Source organism: Mytilus edulis, chromosome 1, assembly GCF_963676685.1.
Source record: "Mytilus edulis chromosome 1, xbMytEdul2.2, whole genome shotgun sequence".
NCBI classification, from domain to species: Eukaryota; Metazoa; Mollusca; class Bivalvia; order Mytilida; family Mytilidae; genus Mytilus; species Mytilus edulis.
This window is the reverse complement of record NC_092344.1, coordinates 30,494,461-30,512,139: the sequence shown is the minus strand read 5'-3', so window position 1 is coordinate 30,512,139 and position 17,679 is coordinate 30,494,461. Positions and strand designations below refer to the sequence as shown.

The window sequence follows — 17,679 nt, the reverse complement described above, 5'->3', positions numbered from 1 at the left end:
TAGTTGTGTGATTTTTAAGGCATGTTTAACTAATTTTTGGAAGCTTACTACAGACAACCCTCATCAGGACTCTATTTCTATTTTATCTAAATATTTCTATTTTATCTAAATATTTCTATTTTATCTAAATATAAAAAAAGCTGTGTAATTACATGTGGAAAAAACTCTAATCCCCTTTCGATCACTGTACGAATACAATGTTAAGCGATAATTGAAATGATTCAGATTCGAAATCATAAATAGGTAATGTCCCCTTTTACGTTGCGAATGAAATCGAATTATTTCATAATATACGAAAGAAGATGTGGTATGATTGCCAATCAGACAACTCTCCACATGAGACCAAATAACACAGAAATTAAAAGCTATTATAGGTCACCGTACAAGTACAGATCTTAGAGTAATCCAAAGCCAAAAACAACTAATATAAAAAAAAAGTCATGCATCTAATAAGACTAAATTATCGATCAGTAAACATCCAAAATTCACGGTTTTCACGTTTCAGCACTCATTGCATTTTCAAGTGGTCATAATACATATAATAGTTCCATTGGTTATTGTATGATCGTTTCAGCAGTCTTTGCATGATCGCGTCAGTAGTCATTGAATGATCATGTCAGAAGTCAATGCATGATCGTTCAAATGATACGGCATGATCATCCAAAGTGTTATTAGATATAAGAATTAGATGTGGTATGAGTGCCAAGGATACAAATCTCCAGCCAAGTCACGCCATCTTCCTACTTATTTATGCATTCAGTCAAACACATTTCAGTTGATGATTTTATCATTGAAGTTTAGTAGTTTTTAGTTCAATCTTAGACTCAACAACATAGTTAGATATAGGTTATCAAACCCACCGAATTATTGACGTTGCGCGCATTTGTTAAAGCTTATTTTGAACGCAGTACATCCCATGGACCAGAAGCCCACATGGAAATAGCATCCAGATTTTACTTGCACACAATTTGCCGTCTGGTGTTATTGTTCCTCGTTATTCCAGGTTCGTTACAGTAGTCAATGTATGATCGTTCCATATGGCAATAAGATCATGTCAGCAGTCATTACGTGATCGTTCAAGTGTTATTGCATGATCGTTCAAGCCGTTATTGCATAATATTTCCAATGGGTATTGTTATGCGTAGGACTATTTCAGCAGCCATTGTATAATCGTTTCATTCGTTATTCCGTGTTCGTTCCAGTAGTCATTGCATGTTCGATCATGAATGTATTGCCCTAGATTCAGCACTGTTTATTTGAATGTGGAGAAGCTGTTTTGTGGCGACTTTGAATTGAAATAAAATCAGTCAAGGGAAATCTGAGTCTAAGACTGAACTAAAAAGTACTTAACTTCAGTGATAAAATCATAAACTGAAGTGTGTTTGCATGACTGAATGCATAAATAAGTAGGAAGATGGCGTGAACAAACTCTACACACCAAAGTGCACATAGGTTGGTGGTCCTAGATTTACCCATATTATGATGATTCTTTTTTATCATAATCACACCTTCTATCACAAAATTTAAATCCCTAGAAGCAATAACACCAGACGGCAATGGTGTGCAAGTAAAATCTGGATGGCATTCCCATGTGGGCTTCTGGTTCATGGGATGTATTGCGTTCAAATTCAGCCTCAACTGCGCGCAACGTCACTAATTCGGTCACGGGGTTCAATAACCTAAAGTTAGCCTTGCGAGGTGTTCTAGTGTTTTTGCTCTATCTAGTGTTTTCCCCATAGTTGATGGTTTTGCGAGTATAGACTAACGTAATTTGTTTAACCATGACACAGTCAACCAAGTTCTAATAGAGCCAATGCTTTCCATGTATGATTTTATTTGTGGAGGTTAATTTCATGTGACTGTATGCTTATGTTTACTACAAGAAAGTATGAAGTGTTCTAAATCATTAGTTGCTGTACTACACAATGTATATATTGGAGATATATGTCTATTGTGTCTAGGCCTACCTGTCTGTAGCATATATCATGTCTGTGTTACTAGTATGCACTTTATTTCTGTTGTTTTCTGTACACAGATATTATGCGGCATAACGGATGGGTTGTACTACTAGTATATTGGAAAGAATTTCAATGTCTTTTAAGCATACTGCATGCCAGTGTTATATTTATATTTATACTGCACTCGTTCTATTTGAGCAGTCAAAATGCGTTGACCGTATATTTCTATGTCATATACAGTCACTGACCTGATATCACTTTTCCTCATGAATATTTAAATAGAAATTGTCCAAATTATATTTTATTATTCATACGACCTCTTCAACCTGTCACAGTCTTGTTTCCAATGTAAACAACGATGCGTTTAACGACTCAAACTTGTTTCTTTTACAAATTTTGGGAAAACATATTTCACTTATTAATATTTTTTGTTTGCAACCTATAAATCGTTATGTTTTATGTTTATTGTTGATATTTTAGTCTGTAAACAAACGAATTCGTTCACCATTGATTGCGGTTTTCAAAAGGTAATGATGTACATTTCATCGTGTTGTATATTTCTCCGCCTGTGTGATATGAGGCCTTTTTAAAGGGGGATTTTCCCCAATATTTAAATCAAATAAATAACATGAACACACTAAACAACAATTGTAAATGTTTTTTTTTAGATTGCAGTATAAAGACAATAATAGTGCATTGACTTGACATATCAACGATATAAGGATTCGGCCCGAAACGGGGAAAATGCTCGGCACATAATTAGGCCGCGTAAAAAAATTTATCTAATTAAATATTGTATATATATATGCATCTATATTTTATTTTATGAACACAAATTTTGATTTTTTGAAAATATTTCGTTTTAATTAACATATATCGTCTTTTACGAACAGTTATTTAACTTTATGACCAATATTTTGATTTATTGTGAATATTGCAACGTTTGACACGCCATATGCCTCACAGAGGCGGATTAAGGGGAGGCCCGGAGGCCGCCACCCCCCCCCCTTTTCTGGAAAAATTTCGTTGATTATATAAGGAAAAACTGAAGCATAAACGAAGCGAGCCCCTATACTTATAAAATATACTTCCAGATGTTATTTTCGGACTGAAAAAATCACTACGTGTACAGGAACGCTTTTATATTTTAGGTTTGTTTGTTATCAGTTAAATTTAGACCTTATACATTTTCTGTAATTAATCATTTTATTCCCTAGTCATACTATTTCCTTTATGTATGCTCGTTTATCGCTTATGAAAAGTTATTTGTATATTATAGCATACTTCTAGCCAACTGTCAAATAGTTTTGGAACATGAATATTTTTGTTAGTCACTTTGTTATCTTAAACATAGTTGTGTGTTTGTGTGTTGTAATGCCACGGTTTAAAAGACATATATTTTAGGCTACATTGTTGTTTATAGAGGGCTTATGCCGATAGCTTTTCCCGTTGCTTATTGAAACGTATTTCAGTGTATAACATATTGTTTACACTTAATGCCTTTTTAAAATAGTCATGCCAGTGTTAATACAACTCAATGGGTACTATAGAATATCAAATGAAACTGCATCATGAATGACAGATAAACTATACACATGCACTCGGTAAATCAGTTAAAGCAAATACATAAAATCGATAAACATATTGCTTAAAATAAACAGATTTTTGTTGGTCTGCAGTTTGTCACGTATCCGGGTTCGTTGGGTATTAAAAAGAAAGATAAAATTAGGGAAGTTCTCGAATGATTAAAAAATATTTTATGAAAAGCTAAGTTTTTTCAAAATATTTCTATGAAAATAGGGTCTGAATGAAGAACATAAAAGTTTGATCCTTTTGAAAACTAATTAAACTGAAACAACAAGAAAAACACAAATTTTCATTGTACATGCCTCGGGGGGGGGGGGGGGGGGGGGGGAGGGGCACTTACTATATAATTAGTGGTAGGGATGAGCCGCTGGAATAGGTCACTTTTTCATGCTTTATGATATATGAAAAGGGTGAGAAATTCAGATTAAATATATCAATAGGTTCATATTATCACTTGCTTGATTATATCATAAGTATCTGAAACTAATCAGATGTCCGTATTTATTTTTGATGCTGTTAAATCACAGTCGTAAATGCATCAGTTATTTGTCAAACCAATTAAACTCTATTTATTCTGATGTGGTATTTCCATTGATGCCAGTGATTGATGCAATAAATCCGACCAAATTGACATTTGCACCTAATTAACATTCAACTGAGGGTTTGTACATGATAACAACTATTTAAAGAAATTCCATTGTGACTGCGTCCTTTAAGAGGGAACGGCAATTAAACTTTTTATCAGTTTTTAATTAATATTTAAATCAGTGAAGGTGTTTGTATGATCAGACCAAACGTCTTTTATATGTATTGTATTTTGGAATTGAAACATCTTCATAATGAAAGATATAAAAGGGGCAATAAGAAAAAGGTTTTCAAGATCTGACGAATTTATTGGAAAAAAAGGTGATATTATTGCGACTACTTTGCTTCTTAACAAGAACGTGATGATGAGCGGGAAAAAAATCTATAATAATGTACCAGAAGATGAAAAATATTTAAATATATCTATAGGTCTGTTTTTTGTTAATTGATATATGACAAGGTATATATTTTTGATAAACAAAATATATGAAAAGGGTGGGGTACTTGATGTCTCAGCTGCTCACCCCTACCAAAAAAAGTTTGAAGTGGCACCCCCGAGAGGGGGGGGGGAACATACATGCCGTTGTAGTTAAAAAAAAATAGTTCGTATATGTATATATAAGAAATTGATCAAGTTAAAACAGGGTGAGGCCTCTTGTAATCCAACCTAGACACATCAACCGCTTTTCCTGCAAATCCGTTTTCAAGAAAAGGGAAGGTCCTCGGAAAAAATCTAAAATGTCATTGGCCAATCGAGACACAAATTTTCTTGTGACTACGTCATCCGGATAATTTTCCGTCTGCAGTACGAGTTTTATAAAACCCGGCGAAGAGCACTCGAAGAAGACACCTTTTTCATCTCAATCTATAACTTAGTTGAATTTAAGTGACAATTAAAAGGATGCCTACTCTAGGGTACTGGAAAATAAGAGGCGTAAGTAGTTACAATAATTTAGGAACAATACAAATCCATGCATGTCTGGAGGATATAAGGGTAAAATCTAGAACAACACGTACCTGTCCACCTCTGAAAGTGAAAATCATAATTGCTCTCAGTGAAAAAATGAAGTCATAACGCATTCGAACTTAATTTTAGCTAAATTTTACTAATAGTTTTACTTACAATTCTGTTACAGTAATTATTTTATTGTGTTTTTTAATCATAGTTTAGCCCTGAACAACCAGTATGAAATATTTGCCACTGGACATCGATATCAATTATAAATGAACGAAAAATAAGAACACATGCAAGCCTTACCATGTTTTTAAAATGGAGAAATATGAAAGGACAGTCATCTGATGCCACCCAAGTGACTGTCAAGAAACTAGTCCGAGATTACTCTGACGTCCAACGGCTGTGGCCCCAGCTTGTCTGGCAAAACAGCCGTTGGACGCCAGAGTAATCTCGGACTATCAAGAAACATGCTTGACATACATCTGAAGATGTAAGCTTTCAAAATTTGTCTGGGCAACAAAGCTGAACACAATTCAATAAAATTGAGAATGGAAATGGGGAATGTGCCAAAGAGACAACAACACTACCATAGAGCAGACAACAGCAGAAGGTCACCAACAGGTCTTCAATGCAACGAGAAATTTTCACACCCAGAGGCGTCCTTCAGCTGGCCCCTAAACAAATATATACTGGTTCAGTGATAATGAACACCATACTAAACTTGGGACAGGCGCAAAAATGCGGCAGGGTTAAACATGTTTGTGAGATCTCAACCCTCCCCCTACAGGCCTCTATAATAACTGTTTTTCCAACTTGTCCAGTAGGACAAGTACATTCCAAAACTTACTTGTCCGAATAAAATTGTTACTTGTCCAATTTTTTTTTTTATCAAAAATAACCTTTTTACACCTTAAGTTGATTAAAGGAACAAAATGATTTTAAACAATAGAACAGAATTTGATGTATTTCTTTTGAAATACTTTGCAAAAATATGAGTCAAGTACAACTGAATCTAGTCATGTCACAGGACTTCTAGTTTTCATCAATGCAAGTCTCATCAGACTCTGCACATGAGGCACCATCTGATAGGCCTGTACACTCATTGGATTTGTATCCTGTTTTTTTTTTAAGTTGAAAAAAGTTTATTCAAATCCAATCAATAAAAAGAAGATAAGGTCTGATTGCCAATGATAAAACTCTCTGCAAGAGACCAAATGACACAGAAATTTACAACTAGAGGTCACTATATTGCGCGTATTGTTTTTTCTACTTATGATCAAATATGATTTTGTGAGTTTTATGGTAAATAAAAAAAAAGTATTTTTGTGAAAAAAATTACCGGTATCATATGGTTTGTATTTTAAGGAAAAGATTAAGGTAGCAAAATGAGGTACTGATTTGTCTTGATCTGCCATGTCTCCTATCTTGCCAAACTGGCTATCAATCATTTCTACTAAATATGTCTCCTACGGTGCCAAACTGTCTATTAAACTTGGAGCTAAAGTAAAACCTGTGGAGGTGGCGAACTGTCCTGTAAAGTTACCTTATCTACAAAGCGCATTATTGATTCGGATCAGTAAGACTGGTTTCCAAGAATAGTATACCTTTTACCTTTGAAAATATACCTGACAAAGAACCAGTTAAAAACAAGAGTGCACACGCTGAAATGTCTCGCCTTCTAAACTAATCATTGATATTATGTTGATAGTCCTAAGTATAAGCTAAGCTTTATTACAACTGTGACATAAACTTAACATTAACCAAGATAACTAAACAAAGACCAATGAACCTTGAAAATGAGGTCAAGGTCAGATGAACCATGCCAGGCAGACATGTACAGCTAACAATGCTTCTATACAACATATTATATAGTTGACCCATTACTTATAGAAAAATAGACCAAAACTCAAAAACTTAACATTGTGCAATGAACCGTGAAAATGAGGTCATGGTCAAATAAAACCTGCGCAACTGACATGAAGATCATAAAATATTTCCATACACCAAATATAGTTGACCTATGGCATATAGTATTAGATAAAAAGACCAAAACTCAAAAACTTAACTTTGACCACTGAACCATGAAAATGAGGTCAAGGTCACATGACATCTGCCCGCTAGACATGTACACCTCACAATCATTCCATACAACAAATATAATGGACCTATTGCATATAGTATGAGAAAAAAAGACCAAAATACAAAAATTGAACAATAACCACTGAACCATGAAAATGAGGTCAAGGTCAGATGACACCTGCCAGTTGGACATGTACACCTTACAGTCCTTACATACACCGAATATACTAGCCCTATTGCTTATAGTATCTGAGATATGGACTTGACCACCAAACTTAACCTTGTTAACTGATCCATGAAATGAGGTCGAGGTCAAGTGAAAACTGTCTGACAGACATGAAGACCTTGCAAGGTACGCACATATCAAATATAGTTATCCTATTACTTATATCAAATAAGAGAGAATTCAACATTACAAAAAATTTGAACTTTTTTTTTCAAGTGGTCACTGAACCATGAAAATGAGGTCAAGAACATTGGGCATGTGACTGACGGAAACTTTGTAACATGAAGCATCTATATATGTACAAAGTATGAAGCATCCAGGTCTTCCACCTTCTAAAATATAAAGCTTTTAAGAAGTGAGCTAACGCCGCCGCCGCCGGATCACTATCCCTATGTCGAGCTTCAGGCTCGACAATTATCGATTGCAAGTTGGCAAACATGTTGAAGAAAATGATTTTGCATTTTTAATAAACACAATGCAGAAACATGTCAAATTATTATTTGTTTTCTTGTTTTTTGTTTATAATTACTTTGATCATCAAAGTTGGATTATTAAAATCTATTTTCTGCAGAATAATTGAACATGTCCCGACGGACAAGCTTGGGACAGCTTTTACTTGTCCAACCTTTTTTTCCTCTGGTACCGGACAATCGAACAAGCGTTATTGTCGAGGCCTGCCCTATACCTCTAGCCAATGCAGAAAAGTAAACACAAATCAAACATTTTTGGGGAGGGGAGGGGTACCCATGCCCGTCAAAGTCATTGCAGAATAATCAATTTGTTGATTGTGTGGCATTATCTGGTAGAAGTAGAATGTTTCCCTTGCTGTTTGTAGCTATTAACATATAATGACAGTGACTGCATGATGTGAAGGCAGAAGGGCATGATATAATTCCTTTTTATTTTGGATATTGATTATGGTCCGTGTGTTTCTGATTTGGCTTGACATGGCCAATTTAGTAAATTGCTCCAAACTCAGAATTCCAAAAGAAATTAGGTATAACATGTGTAACACTCCTCTTGTCTATTATCATGATTATAAACTAAAGAGACCACTGTAATCAAACTGTTTTTAAGATTTCGATGATGTTTTTAGCTTATGCAGTAAAATTAAATGAGAGGATATAAAAAGTGTCATTCTATTTCCTAACCCTGTTGCAGGATACATTTGATTCTCCTCAGTGGAGTGCAGAGTTAAAGAGGTTTGCTTCTGAAAAAAAAAAAAAAAAAATGATTCTTTTGTTTATCATTATATTCATGACATTCCAATTACATGTACAAAATGTACAATATGCATTGCTTCAACCATTTCAGCTTGCACAGCCAGTGAGATTATTACAGAACTATGTTGGAGAAGACTTTGAAGATGTCCAATATGAACAAGGAGATGGTAAGGACAAAACAAATAATACGTGTGTATTTGCTAATGTGGTGTAAAATAAAAGGGTACGCAGTAGGGCAGGCAATATAATTTTATTTTACAAACATTTTTGAGCTGGTTACTACTACAATGTAGGGAATCAGTCTGACTTTAAAAGTTATTGTTTCAAAATGGCATAAAAAGTGGTATGGTAATCATTAACAATTAGGGTAGGTAGTGTTAGCAATAAAATATGAGTTATTTTTTTGGGCCCAATCTTATTGTATATTAAAATGGTTAATATGATATAATCTTATGATTTCATATTACAATTCTCAAGAGTATGTTTTTTATCATGCCTATTCAATTTCTTTATCATGCATATTGGCTGAAAATGCGGTATGGGCTTTGCTCATTGTTGAAGGCCGTACAGTGACCTCTAGTTGTTAATGTCTGTGTCATTTTGGTCTCTTGTGGACAGTTGTCTCATTGGCAATCATACTACATTTGTACATCTTTTTTATATGATGCATGATACATATTTTTTTCCCTACAAAATCGGGAATCTCCTTCTATTTGCCAAAAAAGAGCATGTTAAACATGTACAATAGTATCATAATAGTTTATTTCAGTGTTTACATCAATGCTTATTGGGAGCATCCGATTTTTAAGAGAAAGGTCACATTGAGTTCACTGCATACAGAATATATATTGGCGAATTGTTAACTGGAAGCTATCAATTACAAAAAAGTTAATTGCTTCTAAATTTGGACAAATAATAGAATTTTCTTGAGAAAAAAGTATATGTACACCAAGTTTTATAATAAAAAATATCAATTTAGTTATAAAAAAAAACATATGCATCATTTTTGTTAATCTGAAGTTTCATATGAATTTATAAGTTCAAAATAAAATGTATAATTTGCATCCATGCTACTATAAAACATGTATTACAAATAACATTTGATGATATGGCACATAAAGTGGTAATATCTTAACCCTACCCATCCTCTCAAGTTGACAGGTGTTCTATGACTGACCATGTAAGATCTAGCTATAGGCTGTAAAACATCTTATGACCGACCATGCCAGATCCACATGGGTTGTCAAGGATGTAAAGTATACCATAATAGTACATGTTGATGCCCCATATAAAAAAAAATGAATGGTAAAATATATTGCAAAGTAAAGAAAAATATTGCATGTGCTCATTAAAACCGATTGACTGTCTTTATTAGTTCTATTAATTACTCTTTAGGTCCAGGATTCAGCAGAGAGTGCTGGACCTCTGTCAAGAACACATTAGGATTACCTTTCCCAAATGTAAGTATATATACTTATCAACAATGAGTCCTGTTTTGTATATTAATTTTAAAAGTACATCACAAAAATGACATCACCAAAAGAAATCATTTGATTTTTCTTAATTAGACATGGAAAATTATGAAAAAAATATTTTTTAACACTTTTTTGATATTCTTATTAGATTAGGATCACATTGTTTTAGATCATAATATCAAAGTGGAAATTCCTCCCCAAATAAAAACTGACCACCATGTCAGAAATAGCACAAAAGTGTTGAAAGTGTTAAACACTTTTCAATCAATCCATTGATCAAAATGCAAAGTGATTTTAATTATATGCATATTGGTGTTGTTTTGACTTGGAAATTATTATTTCATTGTATATGTCTATAACAATGTTGTATTTTTCAGCTACCATATTACATAGATGGGGACATCAAAATCACACAGAGTAACTCAATTCTAAGATACATTGCCAAGAAACATGACTTGTGTAAGATTAAATACTTTAAGTATGAAATATTCTTCATGCTGTAAATCATGTAGGAATTTTCCTCCATGTTTTAAGGAATGGTATTACAAAAGAACCATTTTCATGTAATGCTCTGTGCTTCTTGTGGACAAATGTTGGCATGTGTAGCATATTTAACCCGATTTTCCAAGGGAAAGTCCTAAATGGTATCTCATTTCTCATTTCCATGGAGGTGTATTTACCCTGCACCTTCAGTTATAGTTCATTGACTTTGAATGTTTTCATAGTTGAATTGATTAAAATTTGCCATTGTAGTTTCAACATTTGCATTTTTATTAAAAATTATAAAAACTACCCAAAAGCAAGACATATCTATGTGGTAACCAATTATTGATATATTACCTAAGCAAAATATATTGAGAAAAATATGTCTTATGAATACATTTTTAGATAAGACTTCTCTGTACCTATGTATTTGGTGATGAGAATAAAGATTTATAAAAATCTTGGTAAACAATTTGCACAAAAGATTAAACGCATAAAACAAACAAATACTTTATCAATAATTCCTTTATATCTATACATTTATGTTATAATCTTATAATGAGAAAAAACTATGTGAATTAAGTTTTTTATCATACATTGAACTTTTGATGTCATCCGCTTCAATTAAAATTGACTATTTATTCAGGTTGATGAAATTTTGATTAATGACCTGATTATATAATGTATATGGTTTGAAAGTGTAGGTGTCCATTAGAAAGTGAACTAAATTTCATATTTTTTTAAATTTAGAATCATTATGATTTATGTATTACATGTATGTTTGTGAATTACAGTGGGAAAGACAACTCAAGAAATAGTAGATTGTGATGTGATGTTAGAGAATGCCATGGACTTCAGAAATGGTACTGTTAGATTGGCTTACAATGGTGACTATGTAAGTAAAATTACAGTGAAATATGTCCCTGCTAAACCCCCTTACAAACTGAAAATTTTGGCGTGATGCAATTTATTAAATGACATCATTGTTTGGAATGTGACATCACAAACGTCGAATTTTCATATTTGTGACACACTAAATGCAATTATAAAAAAGAACTCAATGAAATACCATGTACACAACACACAAAAAAATAATTAACAAAATATTTTTTTAAACAACAGCACGCAAATTGTAAGGTAACCCAGGTGCTTCAGATGCTTAATTGAGAAGTTATTTTAAAGCTTTTAAAACAAGACAAAAGAAGAACTGAAGGAAACCCAGGTGCTAGGGATCAGAGAGCAGTTCATATGTACTTTCCTATAAAAATATATGATAAAGCACATAAAACATGGCAAAATCCGTATCACATGCCATATCATCCCGAGATATCAATATCAGCCAGAGGGCCTTTATGTGATTTTGCCATGTATTATTCTCTATGTATCACACCTGTGTTTGCGATACCTATCCAATTTTCATGCTTAAATATACCATCTAACAAAAAAATAAAATAGTTTGTAGCATATTACCAACCATTCAGTCAATATCAGCCCTCAGGTTTTGATCTTGGGCTGTATTATATCTCTCTTATTGATAAAAATTTTGCCTGTTATTATACTTAAGTTAGCTTTAAGGTACATGTATAATACTGCTCGGAATTGCATTGTTTTGAAAAATAAAATTATTAAAACAAGTACATCTTGAGTATGTCTTTGCTTGAACTTAATATACTTTTTTTTTTAATTAGATGGGATTATTTCTAAATACATGTATAAAAACATTAATTGTATGCAAATTTACTTTTTAAGTGAAAAAACTCGAAACATTAAGTGTTTTTTAAGTTTCATGTACTCTTACATGTTAAACATGAGTATTTGCTTGCTATGTTATTTAAAATTCATATAAAACAAAAATGTGTATCATTGCATTTTAATTACAGGAAAAATTGAAAGAAGACTACTTTAAAAATTTGCAGCCAATGCTTGCTAAATTTGAAGAATTTCTTGCAGATAAAAACTTTTTTACTGGAGCTAATGTAAGTATAAAAATCTTCAGTTATCTCCCTTTGTGAGAAACAACTTAAGTTATCTCCCTGTGTGATAAAAAAAAACTTAAGTTATCTCCCTTTGTGAGAAACAACTTAAGTTATCTCCCTGTGTGATAAAAAAAAAACTTAAGTTATCTCCCTTTGTGATAAACAGAACTTTTTAACTGGAGCCAATGTAAGTACAAGTAATAGCTTTTCAAAAAAGGCTAGCCGTCTCTTAGCTGATGAAAATAGAAAGGGTTCTCGCTTTGTGGATTAATTCATTCAGAATAGCCTTGCATATCAATCAACAAATTTTACCACACACGTGAGGTCACACGTTATGAAGTAGTATATCTTTTAACCTTGTGTGTGTTTACAAAACTTGTGAAGATTCGGCTATTTATAGATAAAGTTACCTGTGTACCAATATGCTTGATTAATGACCAGGCAAAATCTAATTGCTAAAATAGAGTGGACAAATCCGATACTGTACGGGATTGAAAGACATTTACTAGGTTTGGATTGTCCTAACCAATCAAAGAACTTATTCACGTCTCATAATATCTTCCAACTAGGTGATAAGAAGCATTCATCCACACACTGTCTATCGTTCAATTCTTAATAACGTCTCCCAGGAGACGTTAATAAACAAATTTAAGTGTGATACACAACTTAAGTTATTTCCCTTTGTGATAAAGATAAGAACTTTTTTACTGGAGCTAATGTAAGTATAAACAAGTTAAGTTATCTTCCTTTGTTATGAACATTTGTATAATTTACTTAATTTTGATAGGTAACCATCTCATCTGTAACTCAATTTTACTCCCATCTTAAGATATGTTGTGTGTGTGTATGTATGTCCTGTATTATTTTGACATTGCATCATCTTCAAATGTATTTCACATGCTCATTATGATATAAATCATTTTTCTCTAATTTTTGTGCTATTTTCACATTTCCTGACCGGTGTGAGAAAAATATTTCTCCTCACTAGTGAAAAATCTGTTCTTGGCAAATGATTAGTCGAAATTTGATTATGACGTCTAAATGTTTTGTTTTCTTCTGAATTTTCCTATTGTGATGTCATGAAAAAAGGCGACCATGCCTGATGACGTCGCATATAAAGAACACAAATTTCTGAAAATCTTTGAAAAAGAAGGATAAAAATCATTAGAGAAACAGATTCCTACACTATAACTCGTGTATTACGATATTTCTCCACTCTCGACAGTTAAATTTTAGTTATTTAAAGAGCTCGGCAAGCCTCACGCTTTAAATAATAAAATTTAACTGTCTCGAGTGGAGAAATATCGTAATACACTTGTTGCAGTGTAGGAATCTATATATAATATATGCCAAAGTAGGGTTCTGACCTACATTTCAGGGTTCACTTAGCATGAATAGTGTGACAAGGTATGACGTCTTTTGAAACATATTCCTGCTAAATACTTTTATTGAAATATGTTTCAGTTTAATAATATTTTTTTTATTTTGTCTATGTTTATTGTTTCTATAGAAAAGAATTGACTTTAATACCCTTTCATATGTTAGGTGATAACACTATAATTGTGGACAAAGTTGGAAGTTTTTCTCTCAATTTATACACCTAATAACTTTTCTGTTATGCATATTATAGGTTACAGTATGTGACTTTCCAATGTATGAATTGTTAGACCAGCACAAAATAATGAAGCCAGGAATTCTAGATTCATACCCAAAGTTGTCTGCCTTTGTTGCAAGATTTGAAGAACTTCCCGCTATAAAGAAATACATGTCATCTGACAAGTTCATGAAACGACCAATCAACAACAAGTCTGCAGCCTTCAAATAGATTTAACAGTGTGTAGTGAACATTGATGTATCATGAACACAATGTAGATTGAATCAGTGTTTATGTAATGATAGTGCTATTTCAAAATATTATGTAGGTAAAGTTTTAAAGGTGTTGGGAGAAATGTGTTAAATGGTGTACTCCAGCCTCTTATTGTTTAGCCAATATGGAACAAAGAATTTGGTAAAAGTGTTTCTTTTTAAATTAATTTTTCAATGCAGTATGTTAAGATGAATAACAGATCAAAGTTTTGTTGTGGGTAACCTGATTATAAAGGGTAATAGTTAACACATGTTTAAGGAAAATTAAATTTTCTCTGATGCTTAAATATCTGCTTTTTCAAAATCAGCATAGAAGCCTGTATGAGATTTGTATTTGTTGTAAACTTAAATTTGTAGTTTACAACTAATAATATACTCGAAACCATCGAAAATTAGTAACACACGAATTCCATAGTATTCTAGAAACATTTTATTATGTGATTTTTGTATGTTTTATTGATGTGTTTTTTCTAGCATTATATTATTATACATGATTTAAATTCTTCAGTATTTTTGTCAGAGTAAAGAACTAGTAAGGGATTGTCAAATTTAGCCTCATATGTCTTATCTATAAATATCTATTATCTTGAGAATTATTTTATTAGTAAAAAGTAATTTTAGTCACGCAAAGTCAAATAGAAAGACTAAGGCTGGATTTAACTTTTTGAACTTGGTATTGCAAGCAGAAAGGGTATGTGTTCAGATAATCTGAATATTTTTCAGAATTCCAAATAAAAACTTTTCTTGATATACATCATACCATGTATTATTTACAACAGTCTAATTAACAATGACATAGTCCCCAAAATGCCTATTTTAGGTTATTGTGCAAATGTCTGTGCTATGTTTGTTTTTCTATTTTTTTATACATTTGAATTTAATGATTTTATAACATTTAATTTGAAGATAATAGATTTTATACACTGATCCTGTGTTCGGATCAAATGATAATTTACTGTACCCGGTACATTGTCAGTACTTCAAGTACATGTTATATCTATACTAAAAGAACTGGTTGTTAATGTTTTGGATATAAATTTGAATTTGTTGAGTTTAGACTTTAAATGCATATGTGCATGTCCTTTTAGAATTTACTTTTATTTGCATAGTATGTTGTTAGATCTGAAAAGTTAGCATTTTGCATACAATTTTTTTCTCCATTTTACAATACAATACAACAATGAAATAAAATTCTGTATTGTTTTACAGCAAATAGCTATAGTTAAATGATGAAATATCATCTGGTAAGAATATAACATTCCATATTCAACATAAAGTATTTGTTATGAATTCTTTAAAAATTAAAGGTGTTATAAATTTGTGATTTTTTTTGTGCTAGTTATTTAGATGATACTTTTTAATCATGATATGTGTATCCAGTATGAATGCACAAGAAAATATACATTTAAAAATAAATGATGGACATTCATTTGTATTAAATAGACATTAAACAGCATTTTCACTACTTTGTCTTTTAATTTGTATATTAAACATCTAATGGCCTACTTGGTGTCAATCCCTTATCTTTAAAAGGGAGAAGGTTTGGTACCATTAAAACGTTTAATCCCACTGCAATCGTTTGCACCTGTCCTAAGTCAAGAATCTGATGTTCAGTGGTTTTCGTCTGTTTATGTGGTTCATAAGAGTTTCTCGTATCTCGTTTTTATATAGGTTAGACCGTTGGTTTTCCCATTTGAATGGTTTTACACTAGTAATTTGGGGGCCTTTATAGCTTGCTGTTCAGTGTGAGTCAAAGCTACGTTTTGAAGACCATACTTTGACCTATAAAGATTTACTTTTATGAATTGTGACTTGGATGGAGAGTTATCTCATTAGCACTCATACCACATCTTCCTATATCTATGTGTAAACTTTCATGAATACTACAGGTTCTGTAAGTTAATTATAAAATGAATGGTTGATTGTTACAAAGTAGTTTTGTTACAGTTTAACTTAATATTTGAAAATTTAACATGAGATTTTTAAGCTATAGGATATGAATAAAATAAGAAGTTTGGTATACACCAATGATACAGCATGTCAAGGACACATATAAGGAAATCACATCTAAACATCGGTATACAGCATTGTTCTCCTCAAGACCAGTTGTGGATGGGCTCAATAACTCAATTTTTTTCAAGTTTGCAAAGTGGTGCGGTGGACATAGAAACGCTTTCGTCTGACCTTTAAGTTAATCTCATGCATACAAAATTTCTTTCCAGATTTTTATAAAATTGTATTTAGGGTTTTATATTAGCAATGTCTTGGAGAGTCGAAAATCAGTGCTGATAAATTGTTTCACCAGGAGTAATGCCCTTGGAAAAATAACACATTGTAATTGTATTGTTAACCCCCTCAATGAATCCTACTTTTTTTGTAGGATCTTTTTGAAATTATATCCAAAGTTTATGCCAATAATATAAGACGAGTTTGATTAAGTTCATTTTTATGCCCCACCTACGATAGTAGAGGGACATTATGTTTTCTGGTCTGTATGTCCTTCCATCCGTCCTTCCATCCGTCCTTCCGTCTGTCCGTCCGTTTGTTCAGGTTAAAGTTTTTGGTCAAGGTAGTTTTTGATGAAGTTGAAGTCCAATCAACTTCAAACTTAGTACACATGTTCCCTATGATATGATCTTTCTAATTTAATTGCCAAATTAGATTTTTGACCCCAATTTCATAGTCCACTGAACATAGAAAATAATAGTGCAAGTTTCAGGTTAAAGTTTTTGGTCAAGGTAGTTTTTGATGAAGTTGAAGTCCAATCAACTTCAAACTAAGTACTCATGTTCTCTATGATATGATCTTTCTAATTTATTTGCCAAATTAGACTTTTGACCCTAATTTAACGTTCCACTGAACATAGAAAATAATAGTGCAAGTTTCAGGTTAAATTTTTGGTCAAGGTAGTTTTTGATGAAGTTGAAGTCCAATCAACTTCAAACTTAGTACACATGTTCCCTATGATATGATCTTTCTAATTTAATTGCCAAATTAGAGTTTTGACCCCAATTTCACGGTCTACTGAACATAGAAAATGATAATGCGAGTGGGGCATCCGTGTACTATGGACATATTCTTGTTTACATTTATTTCAATTGTTGTCACCCCAAGTTTTTGGTGCGGTTCGTGTTGCTTATTTTTTAGTTTTCCATGTTGTGTCATGTGTTCTTTTGTTTGTCTGTTTGTCTTCTTTCATTTTAAGCCAGGTGTTGTCAGTTTATTTTCCATTTATGAGTTTGACTGCCCCTCTGGTATCTTTCGTC

The 17,679-nt window shown here is 32.4% G+C and overlaps 1 protein-coding gene across 1 annotated transcript; it reads left to right on the top strand.

The window, feature by feature from the left end:
• The first annotated feature begins 4,752 nt into the window (after positions 1–4,752).
• LOC139529103 (glutathione S-transferase Mu 4-like) lies at positions 4,753–15,878 on the top strand. Its single transcript, XM_071325380.1, has 7 exons — positions 4,753–5,064; positions 8,705–8,780; positions 10,009–10,073; positions 10,466–10,547; positions 11,366–11,466; positions 12,452–12,547; positions 14,178–15,878. Exons 1-7 carry the CDS (start codon positions 5,032–5,034, stop codon positions 14,370–14,372), a joined length of 648 nt encoding a protein of 215 aa, XP_071181481.1. The 5' UTR covers positions 4,753–5,031; the 3' UTR covers positions 14,373–15,878.
• The last annotated feature ends 1,801 nt before the right edge of the window (positions 15,879–17,679 follow it).